This window comes from Lynx canadensis, chromosome C1 (genome assembly GCF_007474595.2).
Source record: "Lynx canadensis isolate LIC74 chromosome C1, mLynCan4.pri.v2, whole genome shotgun sequence".
Taxonomy (NCBI): domain Eukaryota; kingdom Metazoa; phylum Chordata; class Mammalia; order Carnivora; family Felidae; genus Lynx; species Lynx canadensis.
This window is the reverse complement of record NC_044310.1, coordinates 193,160,020-193,180,710: the sequence shown is the minus strand read 5'-3', so window position 1 is coordinate 193,180,710 and position 20,691 is coordinate 193,160,020. Positions and strand designations below refer to the sequence as shown.

At 43.9% G+C, this 20,691-nt stretch overlaps 3 protein-coding genes across 4 annotated transcripts; all 3 read left to right on the top strand.

The window, feature by feature from the left end:
- The first annotated feature begins 1,803 nt into the window (after window positions 1–1,803).
- Window positions 1,804–3,408, top strand: LOC115521296 (gamma-crystallin C). Of its 2 annotated transcripts, none has more exons than XM_030326443.1 (3): window positions 1,804–1,812; window positions 1,923–2,165; window positions 3,136–3,408. In XM_030326443.1, the coding sequence occupies exons 1-3, from the start codon at window positions 1,804–1,806 to the stop codon at window positions 3,406–3,408; spliced, it is 525 nt and encodes a 174-aa protein (XP_030182303.1). The 2 variants fall into 2 exon arrangements, with proteins under 2 accessions (XP_030182303.1, XP_030182302.1); XM_030326442.1 differs by having other exon boundaries at window positions 3,133–3,408.
- A 4,947-nt stretch (window positions 3,409–8,355) lies between these two features.
- Window positions 8,356–10,064, top strand: LOC115521546 (gamma-crystallin D). The gene is made up of 3 exons (XM_030326825.1): window positions 8,356–8,364; window positions 8,456–8,698; window positions 9,792–10,064. Exons 1-3 carry the CDS (start codon window positions 8,356–8,358, stop codon window positions 10,062–10,064), a joined length of 525 nt encoding a protein of 174 aa, XP_030182685.1.
- Window positions 10,065–16,269: 6,205 nt separating this feature from the next.
- Window positions 16,270–18,777, top strand: LOC115521346 (gamma-crystallin F-like). The gene is made up of 3 exons (XM_030326522.1): window positions 16,270–16,278; window positions 16,370–16,612; window positions 18,505–18,777. Exons 1-3 carry the CDS (start codon window positions 16,270–16,272, stop codon window positions 18,775–18,777), a joined length of 525 nt encoding a protein of 174 aa, XP_030182382.1.
- Window positions 18,778–20,691: the final 1,914 nt, after the last annotated feature.

Here is a 20,691-nt window from a genome sequence, read left to right as displayed (position 1 = left end):
TGAAAGCCACTAGATGATTTCTAAAGTGCCCCCCTCCATATATACATATATATATATATATATATATACATGTATATACACATATATATGCAAAATGGATTCATAGCAAAGAAATTTTTCAGGCATCTTTGAGAGGATTGCGTATGTTTGAGAGATTAATAGGCTGAAGTCAGTATTGTCACACTATTACTAACAGGAGACACGTACTTAATGCTCATTTGTGCCAAGTGGGTGCCAAACACATTGCACACATAATCCCATGTATTCATGTCAGTGTCCCTCAGCCAAAGATCCCCAGAATACCTGTCACAAAACAAGTTGGTTTTATTACTTGTCACAGCAAGGGAAAACACACACCATGGGAAAGCACCGGGGCGGGGGGGGGGGTCTCAGCAAAGGATGTTATTATGGGATCCTTACTTTGGTTGGGTGATTTGGGGAAGAGTCTGAAGAAGCAGGGGTTCAGTCTAAACTGGATGTTGTCAGAAAGTGGAGGTAATGTTATGATTCGACATCTCAATAAATCTACTCATGGGGAGGGTAGCCTAGAAGAAGGATGAAGCTACAGTTAATTGTGGGGGCTGAGAGGGGTGGTGTTTGGTATTGTGTGGGTGACACGGTGACTTTGCTTTCGCGGGTGCTTAACATTGTGAAGTGACCTTATGTTGTCTCACTGCATCCTGATCTCAGAGGAACCCTGCCGGCAGCTGGTATTCTGTGAGGCAGCTCTCAAGTGAGAGGGAGAGAGACAGAGGGAGAGCGAGGGGGAGGGGAGAGCGAGAGCGGGGAGGGGGCTCTCTCTCGTTCCCCTCTCTCTCTCTTCCTCTCGAGAGACTCTCTCTCTCTCTCTCTCTCTCCCGTCTAACAGAGGAAAAACATGCCCTAGCTCTGAATGCCAGGACAGCTTCTGTAGGCAAATACCGCTCTCGTTTTCTTCTTTCTTTCTTTTTCAACTTACTATATCCCATGAGATAAGTACCATGAAATAACTCAGGTTCTGAGAGGTCACGTGGCTTGCCAAGTTCATGTGGCTCCTCAGTGGACATTCTGAGCCTGCAAAGCTTTACTGCCTCCCCGGGGCCCAACAAAGGGAAGTACGCCAAAAAACAATATACGTCTTAGTCTTGGGCCCAGAGCCCCTAGAAACAAACCTTTCCCTTGGTTCTTATGACAAGTTGACTTGCAGGGGCTGATTTCTTGTACATGAAGTACGCCCACCAAAGGAGTGGTAGCTATGTCTTAAAGCAGCAGATCACCACAGTCAAAACTAGCAAAGATCAGAAACCAAACCTGTGTCCTGCACCAGACTGGCTAATCGTATAAAGGAAAAAAAAAATGTTAAGTCACAGTGGCCTCTGTCATCAAGGAAAATTAGGCCATGTTTGTGGCATTCCACATCACAGCCCCTGGAAGTGGGGGGGCACTGCTATAAAGGCATAGATTTTCCCGTAGAAATTACACGGGGCATAACTGAATCATATCCGTAGCGACATGAATTTCAGGTCAAAAGTTCAGATTGAGGTGCTGATAAATTTAGAAAATACTAAGGATCCACATAAAAGCAACTCTAGGGACTCAACCAGGACGCATTCAGAACAGCGTTAGAATATACCAGAGAATGAGGGCAAACTCTACAGGCATTTCCACTGAATGCAGCGTGTAAAAGGGATCCATAAAATCCCCTTACTCACCCCCGGGGGCCCCTTTTGTGTTGTTCTTGCCAACGCAGCAGCAGCCTGGCTATATAGACCCGCGGCGCTGCCGGCCCAGCGCACTGAGCTCGCACATCCGTGTCAACCAGCCATGGGGAAGGTGAGCAGGATACAAGTTAAAGAAAAAGAGACATCAAGAGAGAGAGAATGCCTCTGTACCAGATCTGTTGGGAGCAACCGATTTAATTCAGAATTATTCTTCCTTTGCAGATCACCTTCTACGAGGACCGGGGCTTCCAGGGCCGCTGCTACGAGTGCAGCAGCGACTGCCCCAACCTGCAGCCCTATTTCAGCCGCTGCAACTCCATCCGCGTGGACAGCGGCTGCTGGATGCTCTACGAGCAGCCCAACTACCAGGGCCGCCAGTACTTCCTGCGGCGCGGGGACTACCCGGACTACCAGCAGTGGATGGGCCTCAGCGACGCGGTCCGCTCCTGCTGTCTCATCCCCCAGGTGAGTCCTACCTCATTTCCATCACGCTGCCTGAATGTCCTCACTGGATTACTGGGGGGGGGTTAACGTGAGGCAGGTTTTCTTTTAAAGACACGGAAGGGTAGAGTGGGCTTTAGTTGCTGCCTAAGCCCAGAGAGATAAATGCGCAGAAACAGCAGAGAATATGAGAAGAATTCACTCATGGGAAGAGTCGGTCTTAGTTTTAATTTTTGCTACCATTATGTCAATTACAAAGTTTTGTTACCATTATGTAACAAATGTAATATACAGAGATAGAGACCGAAACTTGTGAATGAGGAGCTGGTCGGACGTAAGAAGGTAGTATTTTGAACAAATTAATTAAAAATTTTTTAAATTGTAATTTTAATTAGTAGTAAAGAACTGACGATGAATGAATTAGATAGGTTCCACCACAGACTTGTAAAAATGGAAACTCTATTGTTAATACAGGCTATTCTAAGTTTGTGTCCAACTTTGGAGAAGGGAATTGCCCTTGATTTGGAAAAGCGGTTGAATTCTGGTTCCAAGTGACTAATTAAACCAATTTTCACTGAAGTATGTAATTTTAAAAGTCCAACTTTATTTGTACACTTATATGTATATAAGTTGGGGAGATGATACTCATATTAAAATAATACTAGTTAAAATACTTTGTATTTTTCCCCAAAATATACATTTGACTTATCACCTAGGAATCAATGGAAATTAGGGAATTAGGAGTCTAGATATTTGAATTCTTAATGCATTCTAACCCAGACTTAGAACCTCTTAAAATTTATATTTCCCAGATATGAAATAAAAATTGAATATGCAAATATTTGTTAAATGCTGGTAGAACACAGAGCTATCCACAGCATATGCAGCAATCTCAGAGTCTCAGTTTTGACACTGGTAGTCCCATCCCCCAACCTACCAAATTCATCTGTTGTTTGGTTGCTTCTTCTGCTCCTTGTCTTTGTGGACCAAGCAGACGAGCTCTCACAGGCTGCGACTGTATGAGAGAGAGGACCACAAAGGCCTCATGATGGAGCTGAGCGAGGATTGCTCCTGCATCCAGGACCGCTTCCACCTGAGTGAGGTCCGCTCCCTCCACGTGCTGGAGGGCTGCTGGGTCCTCTATGAGATGCCCAACTACCAGGGGCGGCAATACCTGCTGAGGCCCCAAGAATACAGGCGGTACCACGACTGGGGGGCCGTGGATGCTAAGGCAGGCTCATTGAGGAGGGTGGTGGATTTATACTAAAATAGGTTCACACTACCATTTTCTCAGTTTGGAACCTAATAAAGTATTTAGTCTGTATTGTTGGCAACTGCTGACTTCTGTTTTTCTTTCATTGTGTGCCAATTAATTTACCTCTAAAGGCTCCCTGTTAAAGGTTGAGGTGTGACTAGGTGGGGACGGCTCAGTTCTAGAAGCACTTCAAGGTAGAATGAGTCTGGAACAGGCTCCCACGTGGGGGTGGAGGGATGAGGTAGCCTGTCTAAGAAGGAAAGGGAAGTCAAGGTGGAAAAACGGGAGAGGGGGACTGGTGAGGAGGGAGGCATTCAGGTGAGGGTCTTGAGGAACAGCATTCTAGGAGTTTCCTTCTGACCCAGCAGGTGAGTGGAAGCCATAGGAGGTCCCAGATGAGCAGTGAAGAGAAGCCCATTTGGCAAAAAGCCTGTTTAGGCTACATAAGGAATTGTAGTATTGTTTACTTTTGAGCACGGTATTACATGACTAATGTCAAAGCTGCCAGTGGACATTGCCATACTTTTGGGTGGGTCATAGATCCCCCTTCCTTTTCTAAAATGGCTCCAGCCCCCGGTGCATGTCTTGGCCAGTATATCCCCTGGGCCAAACCCTACCTGAAGTGCAGCTAATGCAGAGCAATTAATGAGATATATGTAAATATTTTAAATAGACTTTGATTGAAGTAAAACCTGCTTGCTCACAAGTAAAGCCTTGCATGTTGAAAAAAAATTGAAAATCTTTCCATTAGTAGAGAATTAATTTATTTTTAAAATTTTTCCTCTGAAGAAAAGCCTCCTATAATCCTACTACTTTACAAACTCTATAAAGAAAGAAGTAGAGAGGGTCCTTCTGATCCCACTCTTTATTTCCTAGCGCTTTTTTTTTTTTAATGTTTATTTTATTTTTGAGAGACAGAGACAGAATGCGAGTGGGTTAGGGGCAGACAGACAGGGAGACACAGAATCCGAAGCAGGCTCCGGGCTCTGAGCTGTCAGCACAGAGCCCGACGCGGGGCTCAAACTCATGAGTTGTGAGATCATGACCTGAGCCGAAGTTGGACACTCAACTGACTGAGCCATCCAGGCGCCCCTATTCCCCAACCCTGCTTTACACTTGATGGGCACCCTTCTTGAATTTTTTCCCTGTTTATATTGACATCTCATGAAATGCATGCTTTTTATTTATTTACTTACTTGCACATATTAGTCTGCAGCTTGCTTTTATCATGAAAAATGATACGGACATAGATCTAGATACGTATCTTATTCTATTTAATGGCTGCAGTGCGTTCCGTTATTTGAAGACCCCCTAGATTATTTTACCATTTACCCATTGGTGACTGGGCTTGTCCAAGTTTCCTTTTACAAACAAGGCTGCAGAGAATATCATTGTACATGTACCTTTATCTACACATGCCATAACTTTTGGAGGATAGAGACCTAGAAGTGAGACCGCCCAATCAAAGCACAAGTTATTTTTAATTTTATTAGACTCTGCCCAATTACTGGCCACCCAAAGATCCTAACTTTTTTGAGTTAGTATCTTCACCGTTTTCTAAGAACCTACCATAGGCCTGTCATATGTTAGTACTGGGGATGAAACAACCCAAACAAGTGAAAGGCATTGTCCCTACCACCACAGAGCTCTACCCAGAAATACGAGATGCTTACGTTAAACATAAGTATGTAATCACTTTTTATCAACGTTGTTTTTTTTTTTTATTTTTATTTTTGGGACAGAGAGAGACAGAGCATGAACGGGGGAGGGGCAGAGAGAGAGGGAGACACAGAATCGGAAACAGGCTCCAGGCTCTGAGCCATCAGCCCAGAGCCTGACGCGGGGCTCGAACTCACGGACCGCGAGATCGTGACCTGGCTGAAGTCGGACGCTTAACCGACTGCGCCACCCAGGCGCCCCTGTAATCACTTTTTAAAGTCAAGTACTTTTCAGGTACTAAATAATACATATATAATCACTTTTGTTTATCAAGTACTTTTATTTAGTACTTTAAAGTCATCCGGAGACAAATTTCTAGGGAAAATAAATGGAGTAATATTTATTTACATATTTCTTATGATACCAAATGGCTCAAATCATGATATCAAATCAAATGATTCTCAGTAGCTTAGGTTTCCCAGACCGGTTTTCTTTAAATAGAGACCAACATAAGATTGCCAATTTTTGTTTTGCCAAACAAGGACACTTAAAATTTAAACAAACCAGCAAAATTGTAAAACTAAGCACCATCTCTTCGTACATCATCTTACAAAAGAAGAGACATTTACAAAAGGACACTTTAATACCCCAAGATACACAAGCTCCTAGTAAACTATGGCTCAGACCAAGGAAGATTGCTTGGGATTTTGCTCTGATGTATAGTGTTTTCATCTGGCAAAAACTGAGCAGAGTTTGAAAACTCTTGTTTGAGGCTGCAGCTCAATGCCCTCAGGGGCCTGAGAAATGATGTAAATAAAATAAAACAACTTCCTATAGACAACAAGGAGTGATGACGAGTATGGGGAGCTATGGGTTGTGTGAACCAACCTAAAGCGTCATGAAAAACATCTAAACATTGTGCCGGCCAAATAAAACACATCCCAGTTCCCACAGCCCTCGGGGCTGCCAATGCTCATTTCCACGCTGGTGTGAAAGCTGGGGACAGCCACCACCAATGGCTAACACGGGACTTCCCAGCACACCCAATACCGCCATGAAATGCCCACAGAACCCAACCGTAGAGCCTGGGAAAGTGAGAAGACAAAACCCCAACAATGACTGCAGTTCAATTTTCTGTCCATCCTAGTGGAATGAGACTTAGATTCATGAAATATTTCAACATTAGAAAATAAGGAAGGGTACTTCTCATACACTTCATTCCGTAGACTGACATTTACAGCAGCTACAAAAATCTTTGACTCTGCGTGCAGTAAAATTTAACCTGAACTCGTCTCTTTTTCCTTCACTTTTGTTTGAAACCACCTGAATATTTCAGGAGTGACAAAGGGCTACTTCCCAGACTAGAGCTCAGGACTGAGGGTGCCTGATCCTTATCTCTTATTCTCCCTCCAAAGACAGTCCCCATCAGTCATTCCAGGCAACTTGTACAGACCTCTGCTTCAGTGCCACAGGCGTGAGGATTCTCAAGTCTTAGCTTATGTTTACTTAGCACGCTAAGTGCAGTTTGAGGCTTTGGTCTGACACACATTTGTCAATCCAGGAATTCTCTGTAGAGCATTAAAATCAAGGCACATTTGGCCTGAGCCAATCACTTTTCAGCTCTGTGAAAACTGTGAGTTGGTTTTTTCTTTCTTTTTCCTTCTCTCTCCAGGCTGAAATAAAGCCTTTTCTCTTCCTAGTCAATGAAAATACCCAACCCAACTCCCTTGTTTGGTCCTCTACATGTATCATAAATTTGTAATTGTATTGGTGGTCCCCACAGCCCACTCCCACCATGCTCCTCTGGGTGCTCCCTGGGGCTCTGCATTTGGTTCTTTCTCATGTTTTACTATTTTTACCTCTCAACACTCTTCCCGCAGAAACAACTCTGAGCAAAACGACAATTTTAACCTTTTTATTTTGTTAATGATTAATTTTTAAATTATTAATTAAAATGATGATTTTTTTATTCTGCTTATTTTTCCACTCTGTAAACAGAAGTAATTTTGCAACCATATGCCTTTATCTAGTGGTTAACAAGAACGGAAATCATCATATTGTACGTTAGTTGGTGTTTATTCACAAATACAGACTTACAAAGACTTATGACCCAAAGTCAAGACAAAGTATTTCCATGAGACAACACAGGATTGTGAATAATTCTTTGGACATGAAAGAGGCCAAAGGCATAGGTCATCTTCCACTCCAGTGCTCTTTCCAGCCCATCAAACTATTCTCTTCCAGGCTAATAAATACTTTCTAAAGTCTTCCTAGAGTCTCAGCTTCCAGATTTATTCTTTCCTCTCCCCACACCATTTTAGCTATAACTTCTCTTTGCGTTCACGCAGTTAATCTCCTTTGAGTCAAAAGCTTTGCGTACTCTTGTTCCCCAGAGAAAAAGGGGTATCGGGATTCCTACCAGAAATGGGTTTTCTAGGAATTGGGTTTTATTGTATAATAACCTGAGAGGCCATCGATTTTTGTGTTTTCACTTTTTCTTATTTCCTCCAACTTAGGAATTTCCCTTTTCATTCTTCTTTCTGAGATGAAGCCTCTTAACACTGCTCTCCCTTTTGAATTACAATTGGCCACGCTGAAACATCTAATCCTCAGTCTACCTCCAGACAGGACTGTAACGAATTCCGACCAGACACCTCAGATCTGTGCTTGCTGGTGTGTTCCTATTGTCGTTGCTATTGTTTGGCGTACCTGCAAGTCCGAAGCTTTGTAAATTCCCTTGATAAAACATTCCAGTAACTTACACCCTTCAATAAGAAAATTCTCTCAAAGAACTACTTTGGAATTTTCAACATTTAGCTAAGGTCATGCTCTTCCTATTCACAATTAGTACAATATCGTGGCACATACGTCATATGATAGTTCTCGCAGATTAATTTTATATTGACCATATTAAGACTCTGCTTTTTTTTTTTTTTTTGCTCCTTCAGTTACATTTTGTTGTTTTTCCCTAACCTATACAAGTAGAAGGATCGACTATATATGAAATGGCTGAAGCTCTGCTTCTATTATTAAATAAACAATGTTCCAAATTACTTTTTTTTTTTTTTCAAACGGTGTCAATAGCATCAGACAGTGATAGCAACCCGAATACTCCAGAGAGAATGGGACCAAAACCCACAATGAGCCGGTGGACTTTGACAGCAAAGAGAAAAAAGAGCACAATGAGCCCCTCCTCACCCCGCGGGCCCCTTTTGTGTTGTTCTTGCCAACGCAGCAGCAGCCCTCGTGCTATATAGACCCGCGCGCCGGCGGCCCATCACTGACCTCCATCCACCAGCCATGGGGAAGGTGAGCCCAGCGCAGCCGCAGGCCGGGAGGGGCCCCCGCGCCCCGGAGCTGGGGGCCAGGCCTCTGAGCCTTTCCTCCCCTTGCCTTGCAGATCACCTTCTACGAGGACCAGGGCTTCCAGGGCCACCGCTACGAGTGCAGCAGTGACCACTCCAACCTGCAGCCCTATTTCAGCCGCTGCAACTCGGTGCGCGTGGACAGCGGCTGCTGGATGCTCTATGAGCAGCCCAACTACTTGGGCTGCCAGTACTTCCTGCGGCGCGGGGACTACCCGGACTACCAGCAGTGGATGGGCCTCAGCGACGCGGTCCGCTCCTGCCGCCTCATCCCCCACGTGAGTCCGGCCCCGTGACAGGACACAGAATGGGTAGTTTCAAGCAAAGGCTAACCATCGGGAGTAGTGATCATCAAGAATAATTGAGTCTGGACAAAAGACCAGCTATGGTAGAGTAGCTCAATGTCATTTGCCCCAGACAGAAGCCAAGTGTTACCCAGGCACCAATGAATCAACAAATATTTACTCAGCAACAATGTGTTGGCTGGCCTGGACATGTAAAAGCTATGGGTCCTGTCCTGGAACAACTTACAATGGAGCTGTAGAAAAAGCACTAATATCCCATAGAAGAGTAATGAACTGCTAGAATATACCGTAGTCACAGAGCAGTGAGGCATTGTAAAGGAAACTTTTACAAGGGTTAATGTTTAAAAGACTTTTCTCTCTTTTGCTCCCCACTTGCATATTTTGATTTACCGGACCTATACAAATAAAAGTGCTTTCTCTCAATGGAGAGAAACACAGAGAAATTTTATGCACATACCCATGTATATTTCAAATACGTGTTTTTTTTAAAACACTAAGGTTTTTGAAAAACGAGTCCTTGGGCTTACTGATTTTTCTCATTTTTCCTTATTGTATTCATAAATGATTCAATGAGAATCAATGATTTCTGAGAGACTTAAGATGCTTAACTTTGCTTTCCACAGAAACAGAAACATCCAAGTCCTTGGTGATTTTTCCAAGATTTATTTTAAATCCAATGCAAGATCATTCATTTCATAGGCTGCTTTTACTGTTCAAAGACACCTGCTTGAAAAATTAAAAATATTTCCCCAAACTGGAAAAAGTAGTAATAAGCTGTTAAAGGTTTGGGTTTCTCTCTGGTGGGGTATACTGAACTCGGTTAATAGTTTATCCTGGGAAATTTTGAACACAGAAAGAGTGGAATTTCCTTCTTAATTCTTTCCGTCACACTTTATGGTCTTGAAAAGGTACCGAATTTCCACCTTTGAAAATGGAGAGTATATTAATATGGAGAATTAGTTAAGGCTTATCCTATATTACAAAATACCTTGAGCTGGACTGCCTGAATGTGTTACATCCATTTCATAGTTTGCTTTTCTCCTCTTTCCATCTCTGGATGGGTCAGGCTGGCTCCCACAGAATCAGGCTCTATGAGAGGGAAGATTACAGAGGCCAGATGGTAGAGATCACTGAGGACTGCCCGTCTCTTCAAGACCGCTTGCACTTCAATGAGATCTACTCCCTCCACGTGTTGGAGGGCTCCTGGGTCCTCTACGAGATGCCCAACTACCGGGGACGGCAGTACCTGCTGAGGCCAGGGGACTACAGGCACTACCATGACTGGGGGGCCACGAGTGCCCGAGTGGGCTCTTTGAGGAGAGTCATGGATTACTATTGAAATATTTTTACTCTACCTTATTCTCCATCTGGAAACTAATAAAATATTTTCTGTGTGCTCCTGGCATTGGTTTTCTTGTGTTTTTCTTTTGTCCTCCTCTTATTTTATTGTTTTATTCACTCACACACACATACGCACAACCACACAGCACAAGCGGAAACCAAGATGTGTGATCCATAACAAATAAAACACACCTCTCACAATAAAAACGTGCCTTCGTGTTAAGTACAACTTTACAATTGGCAAAACATTTTTACAATACATTGTCTCATGTGATTCTCTGGTCTTTAAACAAGCTGTTGCTTCAAAACAGATTATTAAAAATCTGTTTAGATTTCGGTTTTCCTCTGAGGTGTGAGGATGTGAAAACTGAGGTTCAGAGATAGCAGGACCCACTTTTTAAAACAGGGATTCTGAAAACATACACACACACACACACACACACACACACACACATGCACACACACAGGGATCCTGAAGCTAGGTTACCATAATGGGCTTCAGAAGGTTTTGAATCCCCTAAACTGTATGTATACATTGAGTTCATGAATCTCTGGCAGAGCCTCTTGCTAACTGAGGCTGTCACGTGACACTCTCTGGATATGGAAATGTAAGTGAAAGAATGCTGATGGAAAGAGAAGAGATGGTTCTGGAAAAACTTTTGCCTTCCTGATGAAAAGGAGTGGCTGCCCCTGGTGCCACAGTTCTTTCCTCTTTCAGGCATTTTATACCCAAGAGGGGACAAGTGTGGGGGAAATGCCACAGTTTCAGAAATGCTGGCCTTAATGTGGTCAAGCCCCTGAAACAATGTTTATTGGTCAGGCTCTCCAGAGAGCAGAACCAATAGGATAGAGAGAGAGAGAATATGAGATTTATGGTAAGTATTGTCTCCCTAACGGAGACTGAGAAGCCCCATGATCTGTAAACGGGAGAGCCAGGAGGTGTTATATTATAATTCAGTCCGAGTCCAAAGGCCTGAGAACCAGGAGAGCTAGTGTCTGAGGGCAAGAGAAGATGGACGTCTCAGTTCAAGCAGAGAACTAATTTGTCCTTTCTCCACCTTTTTCTTCTACTCAAGGCCCTCAACATTTTGGATGTTGCATTCACTTACATTGGTTCTTCTACTTTCTGCTCTGTCTTGTGTTCTCATTGCTAGAATTTTAGAAAGGAGGATTGGTGTGTATGTTCAAAGACTGATCTGATCAAGTCGTTTCCCTGCTTAAAAACCTTTGATATTCCTCCACCGTCCACAGGAAAACAATTCTTACAAGAACCCAGCCCCAGCCCATCTACTTCATCCCCTATTACCTGACTCTCCTGACCCACCTGAGTCCTCCAAGTACACCAAGCATTTTCACATCTCTTTGTCTTTGCTCACATCTTTTCCATACCTGAAGTATTCTTCCCCACCTTCCCCCCGGTGAGCAGCTCCTTCTCCAAAGCTTGATCACAATTCACCCTAATCTCTCAGCCAAAAATGAATCTGAATCACTTCAGAAGCAGAAGCCCCACATCAAATGGATGAGCGATATGGGAATCTAGTAGCTCATGTGATAGGAAGTCTTAGGACAGCACAGGATTTAGGGATGGTTGATTCAGCAGCTCAGCAATGCTAGCAGGGCCCTGGGTTTTGTCTGTCTCCCACCATGTTTAGAACCTGCATCATCCTGAAGCTGGTATCACTGGTAACCATAGGAGAGCTTCTAGGCACAACTGGGACACCATACAAGGAAGGTTGGGTGAAGGCGAACACCCAACCATCGTCGCCTCCAACACAATGGTGTCCAGAGCACAAATTCCCAGGATTAAAGAGGACCTGGAAATGTTATCAGGTTCTTGAGTATAAGCTTTTGTGATATAAGCTAATTGGAATGGAAAGAATTAAGGGAGAAAGAGGTAGGAAGCCCGAGGAGGGGAAGGTGCTAATAAAAAAAATTTAAGACACTAATTATATCAATTATTCTTTTATTTCTCATCATAAAGTGAGAGGATTGTAAGTTAAAATAAACTCTGTTTTAAATGCTGTTTAATTCCCTTTTAATTCCTAGAATATAATTTGTTCTTACAACCTCAGTAGAATTATCAAGAAGTTAATATTAATAAAATTAATATAGATGTATTTTTGTCTTTTTGTTCGTGAAGTATGTTTTCAATTGTGGTAAAATATACATAACCTAAAATTTACCATTATAACCATTTTTAAGTGTTCAATTCAGTGGCATAAAGCACATTCAGAACGTTATGCAAACATCAGCACTATTCATCTCCAGAGCTTTGTCATCACCCCAAACTGAAACTCTGCACTCATGAAACACTGACTCCCCATTCCCACTGCTCTGTAGCCCCTGGTAACCTCCGTTCTGCTTTCTGTCTCCATAAATCTGACTGCTGTATGTGCCTCAAATAAATGGAATCATATAATAGTCGTCCTGTCTGGCTCATTTCAGTTAGCATAGTGTTCCTGAGGTTTGCCCATGCTGTGGCATTTGCGAGAATTTCATTCCTTTTTAAGGCTGAATAATATTCCATTCAATGCACATACCACATGTTTTTCATCCATTCATCCCTCAGGGAGTATTTGGGTTGTTTCCATCTTTTGGTTATTGTAAATAATGCTGCTGTGAATGTTGGTGCACAAATACCTGTTTGTATCTCTGCTTTCAACAATTTGGGGTAGATGCACAGAAGTGACATTGCTGCATCATCTGGGAATTAGATGCTTAGCTTTTTTAAGCAACTTCCAAACAGTCTACCATAGTACCATTTTACATTCCCACTAGCAATGCACAACGTTCCCAATTTTTCCACATCCTCACCAACGGTTGTTATTTTTTTTTTTGTTTTTTTACAAGAGCCATCCTCACAGATATGAAATAGTATCCCATTGTAATTTTGATTGCATTTCCCCAGTGATTAGTGATGTTGAGCATCTTTTTATATGATTATTGCCCATTTGTATTTTTTCTTTGGAGAAATGTCTGTTCCTCTCATTTTATTAAAAATTGATGTTTTTTGGTTTTTTGGGTTTTTTGCTTTTTGCTTGTTGTTGACGAGTTATAGGAGTTCTTAATGTACTTTGCATATCAGTGTCTTATCAGATATATTATTTGCAAATATTTTCTCACATTCCATGATCTTTCACTCCTTTTCACACAGAAGTTTTTATTTTGATGAAGTCCAATTTACCTATTGCCCATGCTTTAGTGTCACATCGAAGAAATCATTGCCCAGTTCAGCGTCATGAAAGTTTTCCCCTATGTTTTCCTTGAAGAGTTTTATGGTTTTAGTTCTTACATTTAATCCATTTTGAGCCAGTTTTTTATATGGCGTAGGGTAAGGGTCCAACTTCATTCTTTCGCATGTGGATATTCATTTTCCCCAGTACCATCTATTAAAAAGACTTCCCCCTTTCCAGTGAATGGTCTTGCCAACCTTGTCAAAATTCCGTTGACTACACGGGGAGGCTTTGTTTCGGAGTCTTTTATTCTCGTCCACCGGCCCCTGTGTCTTATGTCATTATGCCAGTACCATGCTGTTTTCATCACTGTGGCTTTGCATATGTTTTGAAATCAGAAAATTCAAGTTCTCCAGCTCTGTTCTTCTTTTTCAAGATTCTTTTGAGTTTTAGGGTCCCTTGAGACTCGATGTGAATTTCAGGAGGGATTTCTTTTTATTCCTGAATTAAACATTGGAATTTCAATAGGGACTGCATTCAATCTGTAGATCACTTTGGGTTGTATTGATATCTGAACAATATTGAGTCTTCCAATCCATAAACACATGATGTATTTCCATTTATTTATATCTTCTTTCCTTCAGCAATATTTTCTACTTTTCAGTGTATAATATCCTTACTTTAAAAAGACTTAACATATGGGGAGCATTTTCCATGTCCTTAAATCATTTGAGAACATGATTTTTGGTAACTGCCTAGCACCTCGTCACACAGATGCTCTATAGTTTACCGAATTAATGCCCTATTTTTTTATATTATAAACAATGGTCTGATAAAACATCACTATACATAATGTTTGCATGTACCTTTATTTCCTTTGGACAAATTCTTACAGATGAAACTATTAGATCAAAGAAGTGAAAATTAATAGGGGTGGGACTATGGGCAAAGGTATCTTTTTTTTCTTTTACCGTTTTAACCATTTTTTTAAAAAAACTTTTTTAACATTTATTTATTTTTGAGACAGAGAGAGACAGAGCATGAACAGGGGAGGGTCAGAGAGAGAGGGAGACACAGAATCCGAAACAGGCTCCAGGCTCTGAGCTGTCAGCACAGAGCCCGACTCAGGGCTCGAACTCACGGACCGTGAGATCATGACCTGAGCCGAAGTCGGACGCTTAACCGACTGAGCCACCCAGGCGCCCCCCGTTTTAACCATTTTTAACCGCATCGTGCAGTAGTGTTACCTATATGCACGTTGTTGTGCAGTGGGTCTTTAGAATTCTTTCACTTGCAGAACTGAAAAGAAGTTTTAAAATACATATTAATAGTACTTTTTTGACACAGGACTATGGTTTTAAATGTTTCTCCATAGTTTCCAAATATTCTATAAAAGAATGTGTAAAGGAAAGAATGTGAATAAGGCTTATTAAACTTGTGTGCAACAAATGAAATTTGTTCAGGGAAAACAATTTTTTAGCAGTAGACTTTAGTCACAACAATCCAAACTAAGGAATGAGATAGAGTGTATCAGGTTGTATCAAGTTGAGGAACAGCTTCTTCAAAAGCAGTGGTTTTTGGGGCACCTGGGTGGCTCAGTCAGTTAAGCGTCCAACTTCAGCTCTTGTCATGATCTTGCAGTTTGTGAGTTCAAGCCCTACATCGGGCTCTGTGCTGACAGCTTGGAGCCTGGAGCCTGCTTCTGATTCTGTGTCTCCCTCTGTCTCTGCCCCCCTCCCGCTTGTGCTCTCTCTCTCTCTGAAAAAAAAAAATTATATATATATATATATATAGAGAGAGAGAGAGAGAGAGAGAGCAAGCAAGCAAGCAGTGGTTTTCAACCAGTGTTGATTTTGCTTCCCCAAGGAACATTTCTAATGTCTCGAGATATTTTTGGCTATCACAACTAGGAGAATAATACTACTAATATCTTGTGGGTTGACGCCAGGGATGCTGTTAAGTATCCTTAAATGCACAGGACAACTACCCCACCACAGAATTTTTTGACCCAGAATGTCAAGATAGCGTGAGGCTGAGAAACTCTGCTCTAAAGAGGGCTGAGTTAAACTCTGCTCTGAAGGAGCCACCAGGGGTAGAGGTGGGGGTCTTGGCGGAGTCAGAGCCTTAACTACAGAGCAACCGCGGCTTGCCCAGGGCTAGGAAAGGTTAAGATTGTAGGATTTTTAACTTGTTACATTTGCATGTTAACCTGTATTCATCAGCAGCTAGAACTAGCTTAGCACCTACTTTGCAAAATTATTAAATAGAAAGCTACAGAGTAAGAACAACAAACTTGCACCTCATGAATTCCAACGGTGAGGGTTTCCTGGCCAGAGGTGCCCCAGCTGAGGCTCCAGAGATGGCCCTGGTCCCGCCCAGTGTCCGGGGAGCAGAGCAGAGGCCAGGTGCCTACACAGCACGCTTCCTCGGGGTCCAAGCCCCTGTCACCCCTCCTCAAGTGTGTCAGCATATCTGCTGTAGCCACTTGCCAGCCTGTAGGTTCAGAGAGGGGACCTCTTGGAGGGAAATCCCATCTAATTTCAAACGTATTGTGGAGAAGGTGGTTCTTGTCCCTGCTCCAACCCTCACTCCAAGGAAATGCTCTCTAATCCAGATGTCTCATGTTGGGGCCTATGCTGACCTCGGTCTCAGTCACTGCCCGGCCTTGGTAGTCAAAAAGGAGATCATTCTGAAACTGTAAAAGATAACCCAAATACCTCATTACAATTATTAACTGGCTAAGGGCCTTTGCTCAGTTCCAAATTCCTAAACAGGCTTCATTTAAAGGCCCCAGAGGCACCAAGTGACAGTTTTAACGCGGGTCATCAGTTCGAAAGCACTGGAGAGTCTAAGAGGAAACATACAATAAGTCCCCCACCCCACCCCCGCCGTCATTATATAGAAAAGAGCGAGAGAAAATCCCCTCCTCACCCCGCGGGCCCCTTTTGTGTTGTTCTTGCCAACGCAGCAGCCCTCGTGCTATATAGACCCGCGCGCCGGCGGCCCATCACTGACCTCCATCCACCAGCCATGGGGAAGGTGAGCCCAGCGCAGCCGCAGGCCGGGAGGGGCCCCCGCGCCCCGGGGCTGGGGGCCAGGCCTCTGAGCCTTTCCTCCCCTTGCCTTGCAGATCACCTTCTACGAGGACCGGGGCTTCCAGGGCCGCCACTACGAGTGCAGCAGTGACCACCCGAACCTGCAGCCCTATTTCAGCCGCTGCAACTCCATCCGCGTGGACAGCGGCTGCTGGATGCTCTACGAGCAGCCCAACTACTCGGGCTGCCAGTACTTCCTGCGGCGCGGGGACTACCCGGACTACCAGCAGTGGATGGGCCTCAGCGACGCGGTCCGCTCCTGCCGCCTCATCCCCCACGTGAGTCCGGCCCCGCGGGCCCCGCCGGGCCCCGGAGCCACACGGGTGCTCCAGAGGCGGCATCCGTCGTGCAGGGTGGCGGCCTCCTTTGGCTGCCTCTCGCCAGGGTCTCCTCTCCTTTGCCAACATCTCTAAGCTTTCCTTCCACTGCAGAAGTATGCGAGGGGACGCTTCTCTTTTAAAAGTTCATTCTGCTCTGCTACAACTAAACTCACCTCTACTGGGACAAAGTAGGGCACCCGGTCCCTTCAGAGAGTCTATGCCCCAGGCGGTGAATAAGCAGCACGTTAGCACCTTTGCATCAGGTGGCCTGGGCTGCTTCCTGGGGCTCTCTCTCTCTCTCTCTTTCTGTAGAATGGGGCTCGTGAAGGCGGCTAGCCCACAGGGCCGGAACGAGGGTGAGAGGTGGGCACCTGGCACCTGGCAAGCCTCCCCTCCCCCAGCCACCACTGTTAGCGTGAGCCTCCCGCCCTGCTTCCCGATCAGGCAAAACAAGTGGCCGACAGTGTGATTCCAGCCGCTCCGGCAAAGCCCGCCGTTACCCAAATAAAGCCCCAGCGGCCTGGAATTCTGCAGTTAGGGATTCTCTAACCTGACTGCGACCCAGTCCTGTGGAAAAGGTACCGCTCCGGCCACGTCTGAAACCCCCTCGGAGGGTTTAACGCCTTGATAAGACCCAGCCCAGCACGAGGAGCCTGAAAACCTGGGTTTCCACGTGCCTGTCCCGACCTTCCGCGTGACACGCTGAGAGCTCTAGTCACGAGCTTCTCCTAAAAGAAGAAACCGGTGTGGGGCTGTTGTGGCGACCAAATCACGTGATGTACACGTGGGTCCTTGACGACCATGGAAGATTCCTCACTAGCAGCCCTTAATGCTGCAGGATATTGGTCGGGAGAATTTCCTGTTTATTACCTAAAGCAGATTTGCAGGAGCATATCCTAGAGCTGAGAATTGAAGCTAATCTTTGTGATGGCTCTTGCTTTTCAGGATCTTAGAGAAGCAGGGCTTAAAGGAGAAGGGAAGGGTCTAAGGATTGCCTGGACTGGACTCTCTTCTTGAATTGCCACCAGTCTGTGACTTCCCCTGAAGGAAAAGCAACTTGACTTCCTTTCCCACTAGCTTCTTCTAATACTGTTGAGATTCAAAATTATAACTTTTTTTTCCAGGGATCATTTTTAAAAATTTATTTAAATAAAGATATATAAATTATTACTTATATATAAATAGTATATAATATATAATTTATAATATATGAATAATAAATTTAATTAATAAATTTAATAAATATATAAAATAAACAAATTTAAAATGTATATGATATATATAAAATATACATAAATTATTACTTAAGAATGATACTAACTAAGGGTGCCTAGGTGGCTCAGTCAGTTGAGCATCCGACTTCGGCTCAGGTCAGTGGGTTCGAGCCCCGTGTCGGGCTCTGTGCTGATAGCTCGGAGTCTGAAGTCTACTTTGGATTCTGTGTCTCCGTCTCTCTCTCTGCCCCTTCCCCACTCAGGCTCTGTCACTCTCTTTCAAAAATAAATAAACATTAAAAAAAAAAAAAGAATGATACTAACTAGGGCCAGTATGTATGGTTCATATAGGTTGTGGACTTAGCTCTAGGGAGCACCATGCGTCTCTTTACGTGAATGACACCTTCTTCAGTTCTGCAGTATACAGCCTATTCACTTGCACACAGCTGCCCTGGTGTTGGCTATCTTTAAAATTTGTCATCTTTGATGTAGAAAAGAGAAGGAAATGTCCAGTCCCCTGGTCATCTTTGATGTAGAAAAGAGAAGGGAACGTCCAGTCCCTTGGGGGTTGTGTCCCTGGTTGCTAAGGGCTAGATTTTCTGACTTTTCCTCATCTGCTAATTGCTGAACCCACAGACCAGCTCCCACAGGATCAGGATTTATGAGCGAGAGGACTACAGGGGCCAGATGGTAGAGATCACCGAGGACTGCTCCTCGCTTCACGACCGCTTCCACTTCAGTGAGATCCACTCCTTCCAAGTGCTGGAGGGCTACTGGGTCCTCTACGAGATGCCCAACTACCGGGGGCGGCAGTACCTGCTGAGACCGGGGGACTACAGGCGCTACCACGACTGGGGGGCCACGAGTGCCCGAGTGGGCTCTTTGAGGAGAGCCACGGAATACTATTGAAATATTTTTACTCTACCTTGTTCTCCATCTGGAAGCTAATAAAATATTTCTTGTGTGTTTCCTGCAGTCACGTGGTCCTCTTTTCCTTTCAGTCTCCTTGGAAGGGCTCAGCAGAAAGGAAGCTGGGAATAATGTGGCTTTGCTTACACTGATCAGTGATATGTGGTATTATGCGGTATTATGCGCCCTTGTCGCAGCTCCTGCCTAAACACTTCCAGCTTTCTTTAAAATCCTAATTTTTTTTCTCTAAAACAAAAATTGGAAGAGACAATACATTATTTTGTGATATGGTTGCTTCTGTGACTGCTGACTGCTGAAGTTGTTGGAAGAAACTTTGAAATGAAAAGAAGAAGAGGTGAGGAAGGAAACAGAAGCCAGCCGCTAGCAAGCTGCTGCAACCTCCAAAAACCAAAAAGAGGTCACAGGCTTAGGGCAGCGCGGTGGCATTTGTACAAGAGGGAAGTGGTTGCGTGTTGAACACATTCTGAACACAAAAATTCCCATCGGATTCAAGGTGCAGGAGAGGGTTGTCCTATGCCATTGGGCGGATGAAGTTCTTTTCAACCCAAACAGAGACAACTGCAGGAGAAGCACGTTTGGGGAGGGAAACCAGGTGTCCCATTTTGTGCAGGAGGAGTTTGAAATGTCCAGGAACATCAGATGGAGTTGTTGACCAGATAACTGCTTAGTGGTTAACCAGGCAACCAGCCTGGGGTTCAGAAGAGAGGCATGGGCTGGAGATCAACGTTTGCAAATTATCAGAGGGTAGATGGTATTGAAAGTCACAAGATGGGGTAGGATCCCCCAGGGCATGTATATCAGTGAAGCCTTGGGCACCCCAGCTTTAAAATGAATGCATGGGAGGGAGGACTAATAAATTATGCTAAAAGTTCGATGGCTTACACAATAAAAGCTTTTTCTTTTATTTAAAAAAAATTTCACGTAAAAAAATAAAAGAGGTGTTTAAGAAACAAATGGTACTGACTTTTTAGCTAGTTCTTTTTTTTTTCTTTTTAGAGAGAAAGAGAGCAAGCAGGGGAAAGGAAGAGACACAGAGAGAGAGACAGAGAGAGAATCCCAAACAGGTTCCACATCTATGGCAGAGCCAAACACAGAGCTCAATCCCACAAACCTGGGATCGTGAGCTGAGCTGAAGTCGAGTCAGATAGTCAGCTGACTGAGCCACCCAGGCACCCCTAGCTAATTCTTAAGAGTAGATAAATCCAGGGGTGCCTGCGTGGCTTAATCCGTTAAGCAACCGACTTTGGCTCACATGATCTCGCGGTTTGGGAGTTTGAGCCCTGCGTCGGGCTCTGTGCTGACAGCTCAAAGCCTGGAGCCTGCTTTGGATTCTGTGTCTCCCTCACTTTGTCCCTCCCCTGCTCACACTCTGTCTCTCTCTCAAAAACAAACATTAAACATTTTTTTTAATTAAAAAAAAGAGCAGATGAATCTGGAAACATGGAAGTCAGCAGGAACAATGCAAACATAATTAGGAAAGTGGAATCGAATTGTTGTTTCATACCGCTTTCGGTTTTCTGACCATTACACTAGAGAGCACTATCTACCAGTTCATCAAAAATTTTGGGGGGCACCTGGCTGGCTCAGTTGGAGGAGTGTGCAACTCCTGATCTCGGGCTTGTGAGTTTGAGCCTACACTGGGTGTAGAAATTACTTAAAAAATAAATAAACTAAAAAGGAAAATCTGGAAAACTGTAATGAATACTAAAAAAAAAATCGTGTGGTGCTTATGAACCCACATTTACAATTATTAAGAGAGAGATTAAGGACTTTCAGGCTTTAGTGAGAGTAGCAAAGGCCTGGTGCACAATCAACCACCCAGATTAAGTTAGGACAGCCTTTCTCCACCACACAGGCCTTGAGAATCACCCGGGCACTTTCAACACAGAGATG

Coding starts and splice junctions, on each gene's coding strand:
- LOC115521296 (XM_030326442.1), top strand. Junction 2,166..3,132: donor CCTGCTGTCTCATCCCCCAG/GTGAGTCCTACC, acceptor TTGTGGACCAAG/CAGACGAGCTCTCACAGGCT.
- LOC115521546 (XM_030326825.1), top strand. Junction 8,699..9,791: donor CCTGCCGCCTCATCCCCCAC/GTGAGTCCGGCC, acceptor TGGATGGGTCAG/GCTGGCTCCCACAGAATCAG.
- LOC115521346 (XM_030326522.1), top strand. Junction 16,613..18,504: donor CCTGCCGCCTCATCCCCCAC/GTGAGTCCGGCC, acceptor CTGAACCCACAG/ACCAGCTCCCACAGGATCAG.